The following is a 23,869-nucleotide window of genomic DNA, read 5'->3' as shown; positions in this document are numbered from 1 at the left end:
CTGGAACCACACAGCCGCTCGCTCACTCACCCCCGCCCCCAGAGGGGTGGGGAGGAGGATCGGAGGAATATAACTCCCACGGGTTGAGATAACAGCACTCCAGGAACTAAGGTATAATACAAACCACTGCTGCTACATGATAAGATGAATAACAAGGGGAGAGGATGCAACTACTCGCCACCCGCCGACCGATACCCAGCCCGACTTGAGCAGCGATCTGGGCCTTCTGGGTAACTCTCCCGAGTTTCTATACTGGGCGTGATGTGCTGTGGTATGGAATACCCCTTTGGCCAGTTTGGGTCAGGTGTCCTGTCTCTGCTTCCTCCCAGCTTCCCCTCCTCCCTGGCAGAGCATGAGACTGAGAAAGTCCTTGGTCAGCGTAAACATTACTGAGCAACAACTAAAAACATCGGTGTTATCAGCATTGTTCCCAGGCTGAAAGTCAAAAATACAGCACTGCACCAGCTACTAAGAAGGAGAAAAAATGACTGCTGTAGCTGAACCCAGGACAGTCAGTTAAATGCTTCAAACACTGGTTGGGCAGGTTTTGTTACAAAAGGCCCAAGTTGTTTTCTGGAGTTTAGCTGTGTTCACATTGTAGAGGCAGAAACAAAGGAGCTGCCATGGGAAATAATGAGGTTTCTCCAGCTGTGCAGCTTTATGAAGTCGAAAGAAAGATGGTGAGGCTGTGACGCTGCTGGTACTGCGAAGGACCTGGCACTGTAACAGGGAGCAGGACTTTACTATGCTAAATGCTGTGCAGCCAGAACCAGATGCAGCCCTTTCTCCAAAGAATTTACAAGCTAAATAGACAAAAGATGAGGGCTGTTCCTGCTTACTGTGCTTATGTGGGTACCTGGATGGTGCTGTGCTTCAGGTGTGAAGGGTTGTGGTTCCAGCCTCAGAACAGGGCTGGGTGCTGGTAGCAGAAAGGTGGTCACTCGCCTCTTCCTGCTTTGTCATCCATGAGCAGTATGAGGGTCACCAACAGCACAGCCTTGCATTGTCCAAGTTCTGTCCCAGGGTTTGCTGGTCTCCAACGTGGCTTTTCTCACTGGGGATAAGCTGAGATCTTTCCAGGCAGCAGATGCTCAGGTCCCATGGTTAAGCAGCACAAGAAAGGCAGTGGTCTTGGTGCAGTACCTCCCCCCTGCACACACTTTCAGTGTTCTCACCCACCTCACATTCACTGCCCGCAGGACCGTACTGGAGTCACTGCGGAGGTGCCCAGCCCATCAGAGGTGCTGTTATAGAGCTGTGCTGGTTGCTGCAGGAGGCAGCAGACTGCAGAACACGCTGCTGGGGGCTTGGCTCAGCCTGCATGGGCTTGCCTGTAACTCTTTGGCAGTGAAGAGCCACAGGTGAACTCTCAGCTCACCCAAGCCAGGCAGTGCAGGCTACAGCTTTGCAGCAAGCACGTTTAATTTCTCCTGCCTCTCCTGAGTTGGGAGAGGGTAGCTGTGGATTAGTCTGCTGCTCCTCCTGTCCCAGGCCTGTGTTAAAGACCACCGCAGCAGTGTAAGACCACACCTGGCAACAGAGGAGCAGTAAGGGCAGGAGACTCTGCTGTCCCTGAGCACTCTGCACCCTTCAGAGAGCAGGACATCCTTTGGGCGTGCCTTTATGAAGATAAAAGAGGAACAACCTTCGGCTATGAAGTATTGGTTTCTGAGGCTCTCTGCTACCTACCAGGGCAGCAGCTCTTCTTGGGGAGAACATAGTTCTTAGTGTGAGCTGCTCCAGTTGAAAGGGACAAGTAATGGAGGATTCAAAGAGGAAAAAAAAGGCAGAATTAGGGTAGTTTTGGACGAAGGTGACAGATACCACAGCTATTCACAGCATAGCTGGCCAGGCAAAGTCAGGAGTAAATTAATGAAATGAAGTTACTTAACCTGCTGCATTGTGAACCTGAGAGCGTGCTTGGTAGGTCTTGGAACGGCCTCCCAGAAGACTGGGAAGAAGCTGTGCTTTCTGAAGTTTTGTGTGTTTTAATAATAAAAACTACACTAGAGGGCATACCAGCCTCTACTTGAGCAAGCCTGGATCTATATGATCACACGAGGAACCACCCTTCTGCCTCCAGTGACTTACATGAAGTCATTTAAGAAGCCAAATTTGCAGTTAGCAGTCAAAGGTTTTAAAAGAATCACCACGTCTCTGCTCTCCCACCCTTCCTGTCAGGTCCAAAAGCCAAAGGCAGCCCCAGACGTGGCTGGTGCTGCAAGTACAGGGGAAAAGACTCCATTCGCTGCAATTTCAAATGACACTTGCTCCTGTAGGAAGACGGGCCTTCATTTAGATTACAGAAATACTGGGAGCCCTCTCTACAGGCGCTCTTGCTGGGTACAAATCTCTATTTATGATAAGGTGTAGCTGCTTGCAGAGTACTCTGAACATTACGGAAAGGAGCGTAAATACGAAATATATCCATGCCCACAAAATGAGTAAGCAGGATGACATGGAAAAATAAGATGGAGAACAGCAAGTGAACAGTTATGAAGCATGAGAAACAGACAGAAGAAACTTATAATCAGGCAAGATGGCCTCATGCAGACATCTGTCATAAGAGGATGCACATTTCTGACCAGCTGACTGCACCTTCAAAGCCTGGCATCTGATGAAGGGTACCACAGCTTTCAGTTACTGAAGTGCGAAGTTGTTCAAGTACTTCCCAACAAGAATTTAGAGATTCAGTTGTTGTCAGTTTGCCAAGAAGCTGAAGACCAGAACAGTTCAGTATGGACGGAGATATGACAGTGTAGTTGTAGACCAGACTGAAGGAATTGTTTCTGTGTTCACAAACATGCAGCAAAGAAGTGCTGGTGTCAGGTATTCAGTGATTCAGTGACATGAGGTATTTAGTAGTAATTAAGATGAGCAGCAGTCCACGGGACTAGAAGAAACAAGGACTAAAATCAGATAACCTGTTGTCAAGAGTCAGTTCCAATTGTTTTAGTTTTATAAACTGCAAACTGGAACTTGAATTAGGACACTGAAAACCACTGTTCCACAGATCCGCCTCCAGCACACACTGCTCCAGGTACTCCTGCAGCACCTTTCCCTGACAGCAAAGGGGCCATATGAGGAAGACTCCAGCCCAGACTGAAGTTTCAGGCAGGCACTGAAGTGCCCCAGCAGGACAGGACAGTGGTCTACACCTGATCCCCAGCACATATACCAAGGTGTGGTGCCATCTAACCAGCTCTGCCCATGAATTTTTAGGAACATGCAGCTCTATTAGTGTGGCTTCAGTGGTTATTCTGTACTTGACGAGCAGCTTAACCTGCTGTGGTGAGTTCCACCTGAGAACAGGATGACTAGGCATTAGTCCTGGGGTGAATCCTACCAGTGGAGACTGTTTGCCATTCATCTCCTGCTGGAGGTTCATCTCATCATAAAACCATGGAGTGGTTTGGGTTGCAAGGCTCCTTAAAGCTCATCCAGTTCCAACCTCCTGCCATGGGCAGGGACACCTTCCAGTTGACCAGGTTGCTCAAAGTCCTGTCCAACCTTGGCCTTATGTCAGTTGGCTGCTGCGTGCCAGCCAAGGGCTGCTTTATTTCAACAACTACAAAGCTGGCAGCACTTCATCTTATGGGATGTAGATTTTACATTTGGCAGTGATAAAAGTTGTTTTTACGGTAAAATATATTTGTTGTCAAACTTAGCCACGGGAAATCAGTCTTATCAGAGATCTGGACTGTGACCGAAGGACTGACCTCACTGCCAAGAGCAAAACAAAGCTGGGACTCTAAGTGCCTGGTACATCGCCCTGAAATTTTGGCTGATGGGAAAGCTGCTTTCAGATCAGAGCCACTCTCTTATCATCGAATGGACTACATAAATTTAAGTAAGCAAGCATTAGGATTTTGAACGCAAAGAACAAGGGTTTGAAACAGTGGGAACAGGTACAGCAGGTGGCAGAAAGCCCAGCACTTTTGCCAGGAGACTGTTCCATAATCAAGTCTTTAAGCTCACTTGCTTAGAACAGCCTGGGTGGCTCACCGCGCTTTTACCAAGGAGCTAGATTTGACTAACCACCAGGTTCTTAAAAGGATTCAAATGCACTCCTGCTGCAGATCTGAACTGACAGAAGTCTGTGCTTTTGGCAGCCCAGCTCTCCATACTGAAGGGGCTGAAGCAGCGGCAAGGGCCCACTTGGGGGATTAAAACACCCTGCAAGATTTACACTCCCCATCCAGCTGTTTGCATGCTCGCAGGTGGCTCTGTAACAAATGGTGGGTTCTGGCTTGAATTTGGTAGTGGCAAGTAAGAGACAGACCAATTGCAGGATGCACATATTCCTGACAGCCCCAAGAAGCTACCCCAGAACTTCACAGAGGAGGACTGCCTCCTCCCTGCCCACATCACAAACTCCAATCCATACACAACAGATGTGATGAATGGTGCAGGAACGAGGAGCACTGGGGCACAACCTCCACCCAGTGAAAGATATTTTTAGCTTCTAGAAGAAATTTACTTTGGGAAAGGTTCTAAAATAGCTTTAAATCTAAGCGCCTTATTGTAATGTAGTAATACAATTCTAAGAAATCCCACAAGTAATAAACAGGTTTGGGCCAGGAGCCAAGACATTTTTCAATACCTTAAGTACTACCAGCTCTTCGGAAATATGCACCAAGCTTGGGTGTGTAGTTTAGTTTTGTTGTTCCTGAAATGCACCCTTGCCCACCTCAGTATATGCAGGACTTTGTTTTCTAACAGTAGCACAGAAACACTAGCTGGAAGTGAAACTTCCTGCAATCCATGTGTAGGGAGAGTGTCAGATATGAGACTACTTACCTGCGTGGAACCAGACAGCTTTCAACGACCTGGCTTAAAAGCCAGCAAGATGTTACTCTTTGGTGCTTCTAGTGCACTGCATTAGTTTACCCAGAAAGCAGTGCATCCCTGCAACAACACCCAGGATTCTCCAGCACAGAGAGTTTAAGTGCTTAGTGTGTAGAGACCATGCAGCAAAACCAGAAATGCTTGGGTTTTTCCAGCAAATAAACTTAACCACATGCATCTCTCCCAACTAAATCAGAACAAAAGAGGTCAAACCAGTCTACGTTTTAATGGAAAAGGTCAATGCCTTAACTACAAAATATATTAAAATACTTAAGTTACCGTAAGAAAAACAACTGTTCTGAAGTTATACCTTTGTCTTGCGTAAATACCATATCTACACTTAAACTTACGCTTCCTTCATAAATCTTTGACCTGTGTAATAACATCTCACCTGACAACTTGACTACAATGCTACCTTTGCAACGACTTCACTCTAGAGAGTAGGGGACTGAATTAACTGCTGCTTGTTCCTGGTCTGTTATCTGCCTGCAAACGCTGCCTCTAGGCAACTGCTGCTCCTCTTCTCACAAAGAGGCTGCTCCCACCCGCATTATCCTGAACAGTGTATGAGAGTTGTTGCTTCTTATTGCATCCCGACAAGCACTGATCACTTGTGTTTTAGGTTTGCCAACTGTAAAGAAAAAAAAAAGAAAAATAAAGTAAAAGAAGAAAGCTTCAGTGAGTGAAACTGGTAAAAATACTTACTTGATCAAGTCTCAAAATTTAGGGGATTCTTTCAAATATTTTTAAACATACACCTTGTTTCTAATGCATAAATAAAATTCTTTCTTTAAAGAATTGTCTGTAGCTCTATTTTATGACAGCTTAAAGGACTTGTTGAAAAGGGAATGCCATAGACAAAAACGTACCTCCTTCCCCAAAAACTTATAGAGCTAGTAATACAGACAAACAGCCCTGCTTGATAGTTGTTTTTATTAAGCAACATTATAAATTAGGAACTTAAACACTACTTTAAAAAGTGCTTTTAAAATTGTGTTCAACAAAACTAGCAATTTCTATACCATCCAGAAAGCTGGAAACCACTTTGCACTGTTCTAAAATCATGAACCCAGATGATACTGGACACTCACAGGTGACTGTCACAGGCAATTGGCTAAGACTGAAAAGAATGAAAGATTACTTCTACTAATTTATTTTCAGGCTAACAAGCCTGAAGCCACTTAACTAACCCAGGTGGCCAAATCCATCTTCTCTGCCTCACCATGGTCACAGAGTCCACATTCCCTTCAAGCACACACACACTTACCACGTAAATGCCCAGCCCTCTGGATTGCCTGATTCACAGCCTTCAGGTTATTCAACAGCTCCGTGTGATTGTTGCAACGTATTTTGTATTGACTTACTAAATCTCTGTTAAGATCATACAACTCAATGTACCGTGTCTTCATGTTTTTCCTGGAGGGGAAACAAATCAGTCCAATTATTTGCATCTCTGGGGACAAGAAAGTCATTCCTGGTTTGTCTATATATAGAAGGTGTAGCAATACATGGTTGCAATGGCTACCATGGTTACCCACATGTTGGCCAGCTGTAAGTCAACAGGCTTGTCTACACATGTTGGTTATACTTATTTTTTATTCTTAGTTTTGCAGTTACTTTATAAGGCAACACAAAGAGGAGATGCCTCTTTCCCCAGTGAAAGTAACACTGCCCTGCAGTAGCTCAGACCTCTTTTGACAGTAAAGATAGGACATCTGCATAACACAGCAAACTGGAGTAAAAAGACTTGACACCTAAAATTTCTTTCTCTGTGTTCTCAAAAGTTCACACACCACAGAAAGCTTTACTGCCTTCCTCCCTCAGCGTCTCGTTCTAATGTATGTCACCATCCCAAGATCGATTGACCCCACGGGCTCTATGTTAAGCCCCTATCCTTGCCCTTTTGCCTTCCCCAGACTGGTTTTCCACCTGAAGAACAAGACAAGGCTCAAAGGGAGCTCATGTGGGACCAGCAAAGGAACCAATTTTGCATAGAGTTGTAACTAGGCAACCCTTGTATTACACAAATGGGGTTTTGTGCTCTTTCTGCCTGAAAAGCAAAGATTGGCTGTTCTAAACCCAAAACTAAGCAGCAATTGCTCACATGTCCCCCTGGCATCGTGCGTCTTCTGCCTGAAGCAGCATGCTGCAGATGAGTCTGGAGTGTTCAGCCATGTCGGCAGTGAGCCTCTGATTCACAGCATGGTGTTCATCCACCTGTCCGATGCAAACAGTCAGCAGAAAGGGCCCCCGGCACTCCAAGCATACAGGTAATTGTTCAAGCTAAACCTTGGCCCAGTGTATCAGGAAATAACACCCCAACTTAACCTACCAGCATCCCTGGGACCATTCTGCTTGCCCTAACCCCCCCTGCCTGCCAGAGCAATACCATGGGGTGATGAGACTGAGATATACACACCTTATGCCCTGACTCAAATTCACAGCTCAGTCTCTCAAACATTTTACATATTCTAAGCGATCAACTGGTGGTGACCAAGGGCTGAACAAACAGAAAACAGAGGCTGCCCCACTGTCCTTGGCACAGAATATACAGCAAGCCAGAGCCGGCTGATTTCCACGAAGACAGAGCAGTTTAGAGATCCTCTCAAAGTGACTGCTTAGCTGCCAATTTAGAAATGCCTGATACCTTCTCACCTTGACCAACACTTTTCGCAGCTCCTCAAAGTATGCAGGGAAATCTGCTTCCACCTGCAAATCTTCAATGGCCAGAAAGGAGGCCATGGACTGGATAATGTCACCAGCTAGATCAATATCATCAGTATTGATGGAAATCTGTCAGAAAGGAAAGAAAGCACTTCAGCACTCTTCTATGCCAAAGTATCCTGTAGAACTGCCCAGCAGGACTGCCTCTCAAACCCAGGCTCAAGGCAGCTTCATTCTATCAAGAAGCAAAACTGCTGCATGAGAAAGCTCAAGGGTTTTCAGTAGACAAGGAGACACTGAATTGAAAGGAGCTTTTATCCAAGCCTGGGGCAAAGAGGCATCTGTGCATACCAGACCAGTGCAAAAGTTACAAGCAGCCTCTGTGCCTCAAATTATGGCTCCCTGAAACCACTCTGTGTGGGAACAAATACCTTCCTACAGATGTGTAGGCTAAGCAGTTTTCTTCATTAACAGACCCTGGAATTTTACCAACTAAAAGTAAATAGACCCAAAAGTTTCCAAAAACATCTCTAAATCATTAGTAATTTCTCTGTCTGTTCAGTCATTCTTCATTTTTACTGCCTCTTACCAGCACCACCCTTAAGTTTCACTAGAGGATAATTAAATGGGTGTTCCCCTTGTTCGTGAAGGTACTCACCTCTCCACCAGGCTTGATTTTGATGCAGAGCTGACCTGCATTACGAAGGGAAGTGAAGCAAACCTGAAAGGGAACGCTCTGAAATTCCACATCCTCTGGTAGCAAGAAGCTCTGATTCAGCCACATTACAATCTTGCAAAAATATAATGAAGAGCATCAGCCATTATCTGTGTGGAAAGCCTGGAGAACCATGTGCTACCCCTGTACACAAGGGCCTTCTGTTCAGGGTACCTTTGAAACTTCATTTACTAAATTTCATCTCCTAAATCCATTTTTAGAATGAGAACAGTTGAATCCTTGCTCCAAAGCTGAATATTCCTAAGAAAATCAAATCCAACAACCAGAGACCATGGCCCAAGGTCAAAACATGAGCCCAGGCCTAGAGACTGGAGAAAGCTGGAAAGCAAGGCTTGCTTCTTCTGCAAGAATTTGAAGAGAAGTTTCATCTTGTTTTTGCTTTGGGCATTTAATGCAGTAAAGGTCATGTAAAGATGGCAGAGCCCTACAGTTATGAGGGAAATGACCAGCTTCAAGAACTGCGTTCCTGCAATTCAGATCCTTTAGAACCGAAGCTACAGCACTGCTACTCATCCGCTGTGAAACTGAGCCATTATCCGGGCACTGTACTGCCTTTTCCAGCTCTCTGCTCACTCCCATAATTCCTCGCTCACTACAGGGCTCCTGCACTGGCATTCCACCAGCTGTCACATAGCAAACAAGATTAATATCCGAAATGCCTCATGGTCTCAGGCCATTAGTTCCTGTAGGAATTCCTGAAGCAGGGAATGCCTCAATTGAGGTATCTTTTAAAGAAGGAAGAAAAAGCACTGAGACAAATTGTAATACACAAACTCCAAAGGCCAGCAGTGCAGTTCACTGCACAATTTTTTCCTTTGCTATTGGAAACGTCAAGCTAACAGCAAACCCTCCACCTCCCCAGGAGTTAAAAACAGGAAACAGAGCAGAAACTCACCCTTTGTGGCCTCTCGTTCATAGTACAGTTAACATAGCTCAGGGGCTCTGTGGTTGAGTCCAGGCTGCTCAGGGCGTACATTGAGAAGCGGGGAAGCTGTCTTGTCAACTCAAATACATGGTACTGTGTGCTGGAATCAATCCAAAGGGAAAACAGAGACAGTTACTGACATACCAGGATTCACCTCCATAGGTTGCATCACCTCAACAGTTCCTGATTCCTTTTAGCTGGCTACTGACAGCAACAGCTTTCAGCTACATAATCAGGTGCCTACCATTTCCCAGGAAAAAAAAACACTGGAACTTGGAAATTCCAGGCTTATCGCATCATGAGGTTGAACAACTCATCCCCATTGCTTACACTTTCCATAATCCTTCCAATGAAATATACTCTCTAGGCTAAAACATTTATGATTTTACAATGTGATTGGATATTTTTTTTTTACAGGTTCAGTGAAGTCTTTTACTAGAGGAAATAATAAAGAGAGATAGAGAAAGTAAAAAAAGAACTCAGTCCCATGTCTTCTTTCTGCAGTGGTTGGCTAGCTGTCAAAACATGCCTCCCTGTTCAGAGAAAGGATGCTGCTTCCTAAGGCACTGCTAGGTCTGGCAAATGTGAGCAGGGACAAGTTGGTTTCAAGTGCATATGAAGAGTCGTTTTATTTCTACAGAAAACTGGCAAAGTGTTGGCTTCAAATCAAGCATATGGATGGTACTTCCCATTTGCTCTGAAAACAAATGGGTTCAGGGTTACTTTGTAGCTTGAAAGACACCACTGTGTCTCCAGGCTTGCTCAAGTACTTCCTCCAGAGAAGCCACCACTCGGGCCTGGACAGGCAGCCACTAAAAGGAGGCAGCCTGGATACAGCCTCTGCCCCACTGACTCCCTCCAGATACCCCCATAAGGCATCCCCCTCAACAACTACTCACTGTTCCCCTACAGGTAGGGCAGGTCCCAGTGACTCCAGAGCATTTAGACTTTTTCTGGAAAAGAGCTCAGCATCAGAGGTGCAACAGTGTTTTTAAGAAAGCACTCCAGCTCTCCTTCCAGTAACACAGAGAAGTGGGGCATCAGGCAATTAAAGGTGCACTTCACACAGGATAAGCACGAAGTCATATCATTGCTGTTTTGTGATCACAGACTTGGCTCTGGACCAGCACAGATCACAATACAAAACTCACCTGTTCCTGTAACCCACAAAGGCTTTGATGTGCAAATCCACAGGAACATCCTTGGCTGGAGTAAGTGGAACACGAATACAGCCCGAGAGATTCTGGGGACTGGGGTGTACCACATGGCTCTCTCCTTCAAATATGCCCTCAGCAAAGATCAGCACAGCACGGATGATTGTGTCTTAGCAACAGGAAGAAAAAGCAGTTCTTAAATTAAAAGCTGTCCTCTGTCAACAAATGACCGTTTTCAGAATTAAGCATGGTCAACTCTTTACACCCCTCCTCTGAATAACACAAGTGACCAGTGTTATCACATCTAGACCTGACCGCATCCTCAGCACACATGGTGCTACATGAATTTCGTATGTTGGGGTAGTTCCAGTTTTGCACGTAAAGGCAGCTGAGGTCCAGCTGCACTTATGCAATACCCTCACTAACACAGGGTTGATGTTTAGAATCAACACAAGGAGTATTGCAGGGATCACCAAGACTCTTTCATCCAAGTTAAATGTTAACTGCCTTGGAAAATAACACATAACAAGAATCAAATTCCACCAAACTCCTCTCCCCTTAGACCCATCAAAACAACACAGCTTGACTCAAAACTCTGCGAAAGGAAAGCAGCCACAAAGGGGATACTACAGACAATAAAAGGGAGACAGGCAAATCATCAGCTAAATATAACTAAATGTTTGCATGAATTTACACGAAATAAATGTCAATGGCTGCAGGTTACCACTCACCATTTGTGGTGGAAATACACAGCTCCACATGGGCAGACCGGCTGTCAGAGCCCAGATTAACCAAGAGGGCTGTCTGGAGTTGGGTATTTGCTGGAATCACACCTCTCTGCCCATCTATTTTCTTAGTGTTCAGTTCAGCCTGTTGCAAAACATACACTCTTCAGTATCAGAATGTCAAGATTTTCATTCAAGCAACCGAGGAAACATTTGCGTAAGTCAGTCCTCTTTTCTTGCAGGAGAAGGTTGTGTTACAGCAATTCCCAGATTTCACATAGCTATGCAGAGCAACTGGATTAGGCATGGAGCTGTGGACACTTGTGCTACAATCTGTTTCAAGTGTTTTACTGTCAACGGAGCTCAGGGTCTGTTCTCAAACTTTTATTCAGAAAGCACTTAACACCTGTTCAATTCTCAGTGCAAGATTAACTCCATGATTTTGCTGTGGTGGTCTTTTACTATTCAAATATGAGTTTGTGCTTTCCACAGACTCTTTTTTGAAGCTCTTTATTCCTGTGCCTTCACCATCAAACCACGAGTGTGCTTCCCACACTCCGGCACTGCTGCCAGCTATCACCCAATTACCTGATTCTCTCACACAAGTCCCTCTGACCCCCTGAGTTGGCTTATGCATTTAAAAATACAATTTTCCGTCATAAGCCAAAGCACAGGGCTGGAAAGAATCCAGCTCCAAACACAACTGCTCTGGCAGGACGAAGGAGCAAGGAAAATGTTACTTACTAAAATACAAAAAACAAGTTCTGAATTTGCACAAGGAGCAAGCCAAATGCAGAAGGAAGCCCCAGTAGACAAGCTTGCTGCATCCCAACAGGTTACAGCTCTGATTTGTTTGGACCACCCCACAATCGTTTCCCAGATTACTGATTTGTTAACAACAGGAAGATGTGTTTTGGCCCTACGCCTTGTTTAAGTATACCTTTGCACTTTCCTCATAATTTCTTAATTCCAGCAGCAGATTTTGTTTCTTTTGACTAAGTTCTCGGATCAGATCCTGCTCAGCACTTGTATCCATTAGGTTTCCTTTCATCTCCTCACCTCCTGGCAGATAGCCTCGAACTGGACAGAAACAAAAGAGCACATTTCAGCAAAGCTTTTCACAGCTTCCCCAAATCTTTCATTTCTGTAACAAGACCGCCTTGTACCATCTCAGCAGCAGACACTAGGTCTGGTCTTCAGCTGAAAACCTGAGCGTTGACGTACACCCGCAGAGGCTCTTGCTTTCCAGATGGCCAGGACAAGAGAACTGTGCGTTCGGTAAAAGATGAATTTCCAACCTGCCTTTAAGCTGCCTGACCAGACAAGCGCAGAGCCCAGTCCTTTTGCCACAGGATTCCCACTGCAATCATTCTTTCAGGTGCTTAGACAGGTTTGCAATTATGCTAAATTAATAAAATGTTTACCTGTATTTCTAGAGCTGGTCAGAGGAGTTGCTGCTGTCTGGAAGTGACTTCAAGTCACTGTCAGTAAGCTGGTGGTGTCAGCCATGGTATTTTTTCCCCCAAATCAAGGGATACTTCAAGGGGTAAGGCCTTGAAGTATCCCAGTGGAGCAGAGCTATGGAAATATTTCCAACTGCCTCTGGAGACAGAAGAATTGAGCAGATGAGACAAAAGAGCTTGCTAGAAGCTTCCATTTTGCTCTAGGGTTGTGTGATTTGATTGCAGCTGACAATGAAAATGAGAGACAAGCGTCTTATACCTGCAAAGAGTATGCTGCCTGACTGCATATGACTGCTGCTGCCCCATAAAAAGTTGTAGAGAACCTGAAAAGCATTAAAGCATTCAGCATGCACACTGTCCTCCAATGAAAGGACCTGCTTTATTATTTCTGAGTGAATCATTCATTTAAAACACAAGAAAGAAAAAAACACAAAAGAACACCTCATGTGGAAGGATGCTGGCCCCAAAGAGAACTCTAACAACAAGGACTATGAGAATGCATAGCCCAACAACTATTTAATACTATTTTACTATTCAGTAACACCTAAACACTCCAGCCTAAAGGGATCCACAATGTGCCAAGTTTGTTTATGACAGACTCGTCAGAAAAGGATGATCATGTTCAGTGATGTTAACCTACACAACTCTGCTAGGACAAGGTATCTTCAGAGTCATACAATATTCCCCTTCTGTAAGCTTGGGAATAAGGTTTATACGCTGAAGACCAAGTGCAACAAATCCCCACAGCCTGTGATTAAGACAGGCAGCAAAACACTCTGCTATCTAACAAGGACGGGCTTTTGTTCCAAATGGGCTGTGCCAGTCCCACTTGTCTCAGGCCACAGATGCCAAGCTGTCAGATAATCACACCAGTATCTTTCCTGAAGCCATCCCTGTAAATTCAGGCTGAACTTATTCAAATAATCGATGATCATATTTGTTCCCACTCACAGTAACCAGGTTTGACTTCTTGAATGCATGGTGGGATAAACCCACCAGTTCTCCAGTTTCAGGATAGCATTTTCTAGGGAGCAAAGCACTGTTAACATTTAAAATTCCTCACAGAAGAACTATTCTAGAATAGTTCATAGAACAACACACACAACTCATGAGCTCTCTAAACACCTTTAGCCACTGTAAAGCAACCAAAGAATTATCACATATAGGCAAAAAGATACTCTATATATTTATCTATAATAATGTTGACTGCAGTTATCTTTGCCTTATTAGGATGGGACTTTTTGCACCAGGCAAATGAATTCTGATGCTTCTTAAATCATAATGAAACTCACACTGATTATCACAGGGAAGGTAATATTCAAAAACCTGTTTGCAGATAGCATAACTCAAAATTCCCTTAACTTCACATAAAGTAAAAGGAACTGGGCACACAAAAATGTCTATGGAACCAAAACAACATTTACCTAATTTGAGATAATGCGATGTGCCTGATATTATTGTGGATTAAATTAATAACCTGAACAGTGCTCTTACTTTCACCATCAACTGAACAGCAGATTAACTGGTTGCTCCCATCCATTCTGTAATCCCCCTCCACCACTCCTGCAATTGAGGAAGCAAAGTTGTCCTTAAAGATAACCTCCCCAGTTCGGTCATTGCGTGCATCAACCTGGAACAACAAAAGAGTTCCAAGACACATCAGGAATAGAAAAGCTAACTTCAAAACAGATGCCATTTTGGCATATGGCTGAGATGCCGTACTCTGAGCTGTTAACCAAAAGCCAGCTCTGCTCACAGAACAGCAGGTGAATTTGCAGCTCTACTGATCATGACCTCTAGACAGACTCAGCTAGAAGGAACTGCTCTTCAGAGGTGCTTCCCTATATTACAAACAAGAGGAAGCAAAGAAGAGGACTGCAAGTCTGCACTGGCAAGGTTATGCACATATGAATGCAGCAATGATGGGACTAAACCAGAAATAACATTAATGCAGTATTTACAACCTCTCCTCTCAGCTGCAGCCCTTTGTGTATAAAAATAATTCACCACACAATACACAACCTTTAATTATCTTCCACTGAAGAAGAAAGAGGGGGGCTCACTTCTGTGTTGTCTGTCTTCTTCCAAAGCCCAGGACCCAGCATTACTCCTTCTAGGAGCTAGGGACTGTTTCAGTCCAACAAGCAGGACAGAGCCTGCCAGTGGAAAAGAACAGAAAAAGGAGTAAAGGAAGGAGAGGTTCTCTCTTTAACAATGTTATAAACCTAATCCAGCATAAATTACAACATATCTGGGCTCTAGACTGCCATCTTGATACAAAGTTAATTAAACTCTCCCAAGCTAATAAGAATGAGAGGTGTGAAGGAAAAAAAGCACAACTTTACCCAAAAAAAAAAAAAAAAAAGAAAAGAAAAATATCCTGGTAAACTGTGTTCAGGAGAGATATGGCAGCTAGAACAGTCATTTCTGGCGAAGGGGAATACCAAGCAACAGGATTAAGAGACTAAGACTGAGCTCTATAGAACGCCTTCACATAAAATTAAATAATGCTTGATTAATCCTGCACAGTCAAGACTGATGCTGCTCTCCTGTTACATAACTGCTTTGTCTTCCCTGTGTTTGAGAAACACCCCAGAGGATTATTAGCATGTCCTCAAGACACAGCTGAAGAGACACTCAAGAGCTCTAGTATGTGGTATATGATCTTTGATGCCATAGAAACAACTTACCACACCTTAGCAATCGACTCTGAGCTAAGCAGAGGAAGCAGCTTTTCTCTGATCTTGCACTTGGCACAGGATTCACCAGACAAACTAGGTTTACTGCAATAGTTTTTCAGTGTTGTTTTCAGCAATCTTTTTAATTTTTTGGCTGTTCTCCTTCAGATAATTTCACAGCCTTGTTCAAACACAGCTTCCAGATTTACAGCTCTTCATTTCACCCCTATATAAACTCACCTTCCCATTGGACCAGCCAGTGATCAACTCAGATACACCATCAGAGTTCAGGTCAAACGCATGTATACTAATCGCTTGGTTTTTAGACTGAGGAGAAAACACAAAGAACACATTAATCTCAGACTGGTTTGGGTTGGAAGAGACCTGGAAGATCACCGAGTTCCAAGCCCTGGCCACAGGCAGGAACACCTTTCACTAGACCAGGTTGCTTTAAGCCCTGTCCAAGCTGGCCTTGAACACTGCCAGAGATGGGGCAGCCACAACTTCCCTGGCAACCTGGTCCAGTGGAAGGTGTCCCTGCCTGTTTAAGCCACCACCAGCAGTCCAAAAAGAACTGAAGAAACTTGACACAGTATTAATTTTGCGTGTATTTAGAAACATAGTTAGATTTGGTAAGACCAAAATTACATTAAGTTCTGTGCTCAGCAGAAGATTTAAAATTCATCTAAAGGAGTCAGGATAACATCAGAACAACTCGAGACAAGGTACCAATCTTCCAGCAGCCTTCAAGTTTTCAGTGATGTTATTCCAACACCAGACTAACCTTAATCCTCCAGTAACGGGCTGCCTTCTCATAAACCCCGACTGTCCCATTAGAAAGAGCATAGCCGAACCAACTGCCACACATGGGGCTAAGTGCAGTAACAGTCTGTGAGGGAAAGGAGGGAGTGAGGATACAGGAGTGAAAACGTCTACAACTAAAGTAACAGAGAACAGATCATACAATCTCTCCATCATAGGAAAACAATACTTAATGGAAAATAAGTCTGTTGTAGGAATCATTGAGTACTGACGCAACTGTTTTTACTAATCAGTTTGAAATCACCAAAGACCTGTAGGATATCCTCACACAAGCTGAATTACCAGTATAAAGATACACTTCAGCAAAGGTTTGCAGAATTGTCTTCAAACTATGTACTTTGTCCAAGTATCTCCTACAAGCAGCAACACAACTGCTCATAGGATTTCTGTGGTCATCACTGAAAATCTACTCCAAACACACAACACTCCTTAAGCTTCAGGAGCTGAGGATGCCAAAGAGTTTAACTTTACATGGGATGGGAAAGTCCTAGAGACATAAAATCATAGAATAGTTAGGGTTGGCAAGGACCTTAAGATCATCTAGTTCCAACCCCCCTGCCATGGGCAGGGACACCTCGCACTAAACCATGTCACCCAGGGCTCTGTCCAACCTGGCCTTGAACACTGCTAGGGATGGAGCATTCACAGCTTCCTTGGGCAACCCATTCCAGTCCCTCATCACCCTCACAGTAAAGAACTTCCTCCTTCTATCTAACCTAAACTTCCCCTGTTTAAGTTTCAATCTGTTACCCCTTGTCCTATCACTACAGTCACTAATGAAGAGTCCCTCTCCAGCATCCATGTAGGCCCCCTACATCACTGGTAGAAAATCTTTGCGCAAGATTAGTGAGATGGAAGTGCACAGCTGGACTTCCCTGGAATATAATTAGAACATCAGGCTAAGTATTACCTAAGTAACAGCTCCAGGGAAAGACCTGAGAGTCATAACTTGGTCTGCGTCTTGCAGGCCGACTTAAGATCACATCACCTTACAATTCTTCATTGCACTAAGACTCTCAGTGCTTGGAAATGCAGGTTTTTCCATGCACTAAGACTGGAGATTTTAACGTAAGGAGGAACAATTGCAAACATCTGTCAGGTCTTTTGTACAACATAGTACAGAACACTTCTTTAAATTAAATCTTTCACTAACTTCTTAATTAAACTCAACTCATGATGCTCCTTAATTTTCCTACTATAAAACATGGTTTCCAAACCTTTACCTTCCCTCTCTCCATCTTCTCCAAAGACTTTCCCAAGCTTCATAACCCTCTAAATTTTCAGCACCCAGTAAGGACAGAAGACCCCAGCAACAGTCAGAAACTCACAATACTCCCTTTATATCTGACCGTCCATTTATAAATTCAATAATCACAACAGTCTATGGCTTCAGCTTCACCAGAGTAAGTTAAAACAAAGAAAATGCGAACTATTCAAGCCTTTCAAAACAAGCACAGTGTACAAAGCCACTGTTCCCTGAATTTACCGTTCTAAAAGGAAAGGTTTAGGTGCAGCTGTGTCCTTTTAAATTAGGTCAGTAGGACTCTGACAGGCCCCCTAAGACTCTGCAGGTATGAATTTAAAACCATTCTACTGTGGATCTGGAAATAAATCACACATGACAGGGAAGGACCTTTAGCTTCCCTTTAACTAGAAATCACACTATGACTCTACTGTACACACAGCAGAATGTACTATAGGCCCAATGTGTTTTACAATGTATTACTAATTCCAACTATAGCAACAGCTTTCTTTCCTAGGATTTGTCTTTCATAGCTGTTCATAAGTGGCTTAATAGATAAATAAGCCTTTTTAGTTCCATCTTGAGCAACAGGGAGACCTCAGATCTTTAAGGACAAAGGTCTGTAACAAGTCATTACTCTAACCTGAGCCAAGAAGAGCCAAAAGAAGAATAAGCAAACTCCTAAAGGCAATGATAATAGTACTTTTCTCCCTTCCAAGCAACCAAAATTTAACAGTGAGGATCTTCTCTCAGTCATTAAGCCAACAAGCAACTCCCACACCTTTTACTAATCGCTCTGCTCCTCTTTCTGCCCCATACTTTCCTTTAGGATCTGCAGCCCTGTTTGCGTCGGCACCCTCTTCTACCCTGCCATGCTCTGTCTGGATACACAGAGGGGCAAGTTACTTCATTGTGATTGTGTCAATGCATTTGAGGAAAAACCTGCAGAAGACATTCTTTTGCTCAGACGGCACTAAGAGCTTCAATCACAATCCAGAAACCTTAATCACCGTTCCACAAGACCTTGACTTTTAGTCAAGCTGCAGTTACTTTTCTCAACCTGGAGAAAAGTTTGTAAATAAACAAAGCAAAAAAAAAACCAAACCTAACCACCAAACCTATGCATAATGAAAGACATTATCAAACTCTAAACTTCCACAGTTCTAGCAGAATAGGTACTGTGCCAAATAGTTAACTAACTTCACAATAAATTTGAACCAGAGAAGCTTTACTATACTCAACAGTTTCGCCTCTGCCAGCAATTATAACAAATATTAGTGAGAAGTAATTTACCTCTGTCTCTGACATTTCTGCCACAATCTCATCTTCTTTGAACACCCGGATGTCGAAATCTTCAGAGCCAACAAGAAGCTACAAAAAAATAGTCTACCTTAAAAATAGTTATTCGAGCTAAGGAAATCAAAAGGACTTACATGCCCAAGGGGGAAATAAAGGTCCCAAGTCCAGCAACAGAGAGGTTTTAACAGCTGTATGAAAATTACCAGTAGAACAAAAGGTACCCTCTATCAAGACACCATTTCAGAAGCCTCCCATTGATCAAGTATTAGTTATTTCATGTGTCATCAAGCTAGACTCTACAAAAGCACAGTGAAATATCTGGGGTAGAAATGAGAAAATATACTTAGGAACACCAGGGCTATGCTCTTTTCTTACTGTAAAAGACTGAGCGTTCCAATTCCTAACTGCAGCTTTACACATCAAAAATACTATGTTGCCTGTTGTCAGAGCAGAAGACCTGCAGCTCAATTCTGACTTGTACTACACTGTTTCAGAGAAACAGCAATTCACAATTCATAGCCAGTGATCAAATAGCTGGGGAAGAAAAATAACAAAATCATTGTTTAGCACTGAACACACCTCATTTAAATAAAAACTCAAAACTTAAGAATCTAAGTATCAAACCACTGCTGCTCCTGCAACCAAAACGGTGGCTGCACTACTGAAATCATGGGTAAAATGGGCTTTAACTTAGCATGAATGATTATGCAAACAGGACATCGACACTAAGTTGGGTCTTCCACATTCTCATTCCTTATTGTTTCTTACATCTTTGTTTTTTCCTATCTCCTAGTTAAGCAGGTAGATGTTAACTGAAAAGGAGCTCTCTGGAAGAGCTCTTTCTAAAGATGGTGTCAAGTCATGGCTTCTATTTTGCAAACTGAGAAACCAAAGAACAGATCTGCTTAGTGCCTTGCCTATAAAGTCAGCCATCAAATCAACAACAAACAACTATAAATCAAAGTTTAAAACCTGGAAGTACCTTGCCGACTGGAACTGATGACTCTTCAATCTTTACTTGGCAGAACAGACACAAATCCATACCAAAGTGATTTCTTTAAAAGATTAAAGGCTTTTTTTTTTTCTCCTTCCAAAGTAAAGATGCTTCCAATTATGATAAACTAAATTATACCAAGCTGAGGTTACTATAGCTATTGAAATAATTTACAACAAATAACATATATAAGAGGTACAAATTTCTTGACAAGTCGCAAACACCAGCAAAAAATGACCAGCTAAAAGCATGGCATCCTGAAACAGTTACTGGTGACGCTGCATTTCCCAGAGGAGCCTAGAAGATGGGGGTTTAATTTAGTTTGATTCAATTCGTCCACCTCAGTGCCTTTGATTCCACTAGACTGGAATTTGAAAAAGCAGGGAAAAAGTTCTTCTCCAAAAAGTCTTTGGCAAGATGAGAGGAATTAACCTGTACCAATCTAACATCCTGAGAAAGAAAGTGACTACAATAAATTGTTTTTGTCCATTACTAAATAACATAAGTATATTCATGCAGTTTTAAAATCAGTCCATTTTAAATGTAGACATGTTTTACTGGGGTGGGAAGAACAGAAATTAAGCTAGCACACCATTTATCAGAAAACACACAAAGTGACAAACAATTTAATAAGATGTTTCTGTGCATTTTCACAGAACTTCAATTTTAAACCAGGGGCAGTTTCACAAAAGCCACAAATAAAATAAACTTAAAAAAATAATCACCTAGATAATTAAGATTAAAAAGAACCCTAAAAAAATAAAAAAATCAGCAAATGCATGTTTGGCTAACTGGCAGGTTAAGTTAGCTGGATAACACATCCAACTCTGCTTAGCTCAAAGCAGCATCGCATGACACCACCCACTAAGAATGAACCTTTCTCAAGGAGAAAAGAATAAAGTATCAAAAAAGTATTAAAAAAAAAAGTATCAAAAAAAAGTATTAAAAAAAAGTATCAAAAAAAAAGTATTAAAAAAAAGTATCAAAAAAACCCCCAACTTAGAAGCACAAGTGAGAAACATCTACAATTAGTGCCACAGATCAGTTTCCTGGTTTCTGAATCTTTATACGCTATCTCTACTGTCTGTAACTACCTCTCAGCACACAGGAAAAAAATACACCCTAAGAGAGGCTGTGCAGGAATAGACTGGTAAACCTGACTTTATTTACTTCCTAAAGATCCCAATCAAGCAAAGGGTGTGTTTTAGTAACACATAAGAGATGTCGAGGCCCTTTACATGTCACTATAAATACCACAGTCGAAGTAAACACTCAAAATCAGGATTTTGGGAGAAATAAACAGAAAAGCTTAAGTAATTATGACTAAAATTGAAGGACAGCTGACAAGTATTTTAGTATTTTTAGCATGGTGATTTAACATCATATTTACTTGTATCTGGCATATATACTAGAAAGCCATCAATTTCCTTGAAGATTCATATTTATAAGCATGATTCTTTGATTCACTCAGGATGAAAGAACATTTACAACAGAGAATACCATAGAAATTCACAACTTTATCCATCATCCCTTGCAGCCTACATGATCAGAATAGCAGCTATTTCCTACTTATCAGGAAGATGCTTGTTACACATTATTTTCATTTTAAAATCAGAAAAGCAAAGAATATTTCATTTCCCCATGTCACTATGAAGAAAGGGGAGAACTGGATGTGAAGATGGATTTCTTGATTTTACCAATCATAAGGAAGCTCTTCGCAGCACACATTTTTAAGAGCTCATTTTTACACATAAGATGCTCGCAAGTTCTTTATCTGAAACTTGAAAAAGTATTTAGAACCATATTCAAGAAATACCACTGGAACGCAATGCCTTGCAATTGATGATCACGGGCATTTCAGTGTATTTCTCCTGGAGTAGTTAAGGAAAATGAGAGCAGCTTTCCATTACAGCTAGCAATCGACTCACCAAAGCAAGGCAGTAATGCTGTAAATACCCCATCTATGCCTAGTTTTACACACTCTGAGTAGTGCCAGAGACTACTGTTGCTCTCTAGACATGGGCTAAGCATTTGTCTTCACTGGACGAGAGGCTGCAAAAGCCGTAACTTTCATGCAGGGATCACTTCAACTGGTTATGTAAGTCAGTCATATTTGATAACCCATGGGGTTTTATTACTATTTCACTACAAGACCATTAAAAAAGCTGCGAACACATGTAAATGGCTACAAACCTCAGTTTTGCCATCACCATCAAAGTCACACAGTGCTAACGAACGAACGTTGTCTCCAGTAACCTAAAATGAGAAAGACGGTCCTTCATACTGATGATCACTGTCAGAAGCTAAACTAATTTCATGATCTCAAAAACAACAGAACAACCGACATAGCCAACATTCAAGCAACACCTGAGTGCAATGAATACATGACCAAAACACAGTTTAAGGTCTGAGATAAATTAAGAAAGATGAACAGCCAAATTAATATTTATCATAATAAAAAATTCAAGAGGAATTACAGCTATTGAAAGAATCTTGTAATAGTATCAAAAGCATTATGTGCAGCCTTACTGTCCAAAAAAGGTCATTTCCTTCATAATCAAAGCCCTGAAGGGCACAGTTTCCACCAATAATAGCAAGCGGAGAGGAAATATCTCCCAGATTCCCAAGAACTATTGCGTTGGCTCCATCTGAAACCTACAGATACAGCAAAGGAAAAAGAAACATTAGACAATGAGACGTCAGAGTACACAAATCGAAACAAGAACTTCCAACATTACCACTATCAGTTTAGTTGAGCTCTGAATGCCTATGAAATTTTCTGAATTTTGTCTTGCTACGTGATGTGTGATACATTATGAAAGCTTGCTCTTGCATGTGCATACACAGACATACATTCATTCATACATTTAAATATTCTGGGTATGCTAAAGGTAAAGTGTTCTGAATCGCAGACTGGTTTGGGTTGGAAGGGACCTTAAAGTTCATCTAGTTCCAAGCCCCCTGCCATGAGCAGAGACACCTTCCACTAGACCAGGTATGTAACTAATGCAAAGAACAGAAGCATATTTAGAATCATAGAATGATTAGGGCTGGAAAGGACCTTAACATCACCCAATTCCAACCCCCTGCCATGGGCAGCAACATCTCACAGTAGACCACATTGTCCATGGCTCTGTCCAGTCTGGCCTTGAACACTGCCAGGGATGGAGCATTTGAGCAACAAATAATTCATTGACAAAGGACTGTAAAAACTGTCATTGTTAGAATGGAAAGAAAAAACCCAGACATCTAAATTAACTCACTTCTCTGTAAAACAAATCTGAGTTGTTATATACATCATAAGCCAACAAATTAGTCTGTGTTCCAACCAGAAGACAATCATAACCAAGCTGAGGGTTCAGCAGTCCTGAAGCAAGACAACTGATCCCTTGATTAATGCTGAGAAGGGAGATGTCCGAGTCTTGGTTAATTTGCACCATTCGGTTTGTGCTTGTTCTCTGTCCACGGGCGTGAGGATTATGAATAAAAACCTGTAGTAACAAAGATACAAAGATATTATCACAAAGCACGTATGCATTTGTGTACCACCACTAAAGACTACTGTTTGGGTAATAACTGTGATGCGGAAGAGGGGCATTCACTGAATCAAAGCAAGGACAAAAGACTGACAATACTGACAGTTATGCTTCAGTTTAAAACTACACCAAAAAAAGGGAAATGGCAAGAAAAACGCTGCTCTGGCCAGAGGGGTTGTTGCCACCTTCTGAAATGCTTCTGAAAATGGCCACTGAGAACTCTTCAGTGGAAGACAAACTAAAAGGAGCAACAACAAACTAAGCAAATTATAGCCAGCTGGTAACACAGCTCCCAGAAAACCCCAAACATGTAGGACAAATTACCTGGTATCTTTAACCTCCATCTGTCGGTGAAGATGGCTAAAGAGGGGCCTGTGATAAGTAAGTTTTTGTTCTCACTGACCAATATTCAGTCACTGTAATTGTTTGGAGCAGACTCAGAGGACTGCAGCATAAGCTTAAAAGCCTTTGCTTTGTGGCTGTACAGTCCATCTCTCCACCATTCCCAAAGGCTCCAAAACAGAATTACTAACAATGCCAGGAAGCATCCCAGATCACCTATGTTTGTATTTACAGCAACCTAAATCCCACTGTGGATTTACGCTTCAGCCTATGTTTGGTTTTAGCTGGTCTACATTAAGCTGAACCCTCTGTACTTCAAACCCAAACAGAGCGCACACAGCGTTTCCTGCTCCCGCAAGGCACCCCTGCAGAACCTTCGCACCGTGCCTTAAACCCACAGCTCCAAAACATTCCCCGGCAGCCTGGGTTATCGTTACGAG

General features: G+C 42.6%; 1 protein-coding gene across 1 annotated transcript; it reads right to left on the bottom strand.

Moving 5' to 3' along the window:
- Nucleotides 1–5,253: 5,253 nt before the first annotated feature.
- Nucleotides 5,254–23,042, bottom strand: BBS2 (Bardet-Biedl syndrome 2; the record flags this gene model as incomplete). Its single annotated transcript, XM_010013424.1, has 16 exons — nucleotides 5,254–5,479; nucleotides 6,116–6,264; nucleotides 6,953–7,065; nucleotides 7,504–7,641; nucleotides 8,171–8,302; nucleotides 9,144–9,273; nucleotides 10,325–10,496; nucleotides 11,059–11,197; nucleotides 11,993–12,132; nucleotides 14,010–14,145; nucleotides 15,434–15,520; nucleotides 15,978–16,082; nucleotides 18,552–18,629; nucleotides 21,745–21,807; nucleotides 22,081–22,206; nucleotides 22,815–23,042. Coding segments are annotated over 16 exons (2,043 nt in total), but the record flags the coding sequence as incomplete, so codon positions are not given.
- Nucleotides 23,043–23,869: the final 827 nt, after the last annotated feature.

Source organism: Nestor notabilis, unplaced genomic scaffold (assembly GCF_000696875.1).
Source record: "Nestor notabilis isolate BGI_N333 unplaced genomic scaffold, ASM69687v1 scaffold17084, whole genome shotgun sequence".
Classification (NCBI taxonomy): Eukaryota; Metazoa; Chordata; class Aves; order Psittaciformes; family Psittacidae; genus Nestor; species Nestor notabilis.
Note: the sequence above shows the minus strand (reverse complement) of the source record. Positions and strands in the feature narration are given on the sequence as shown.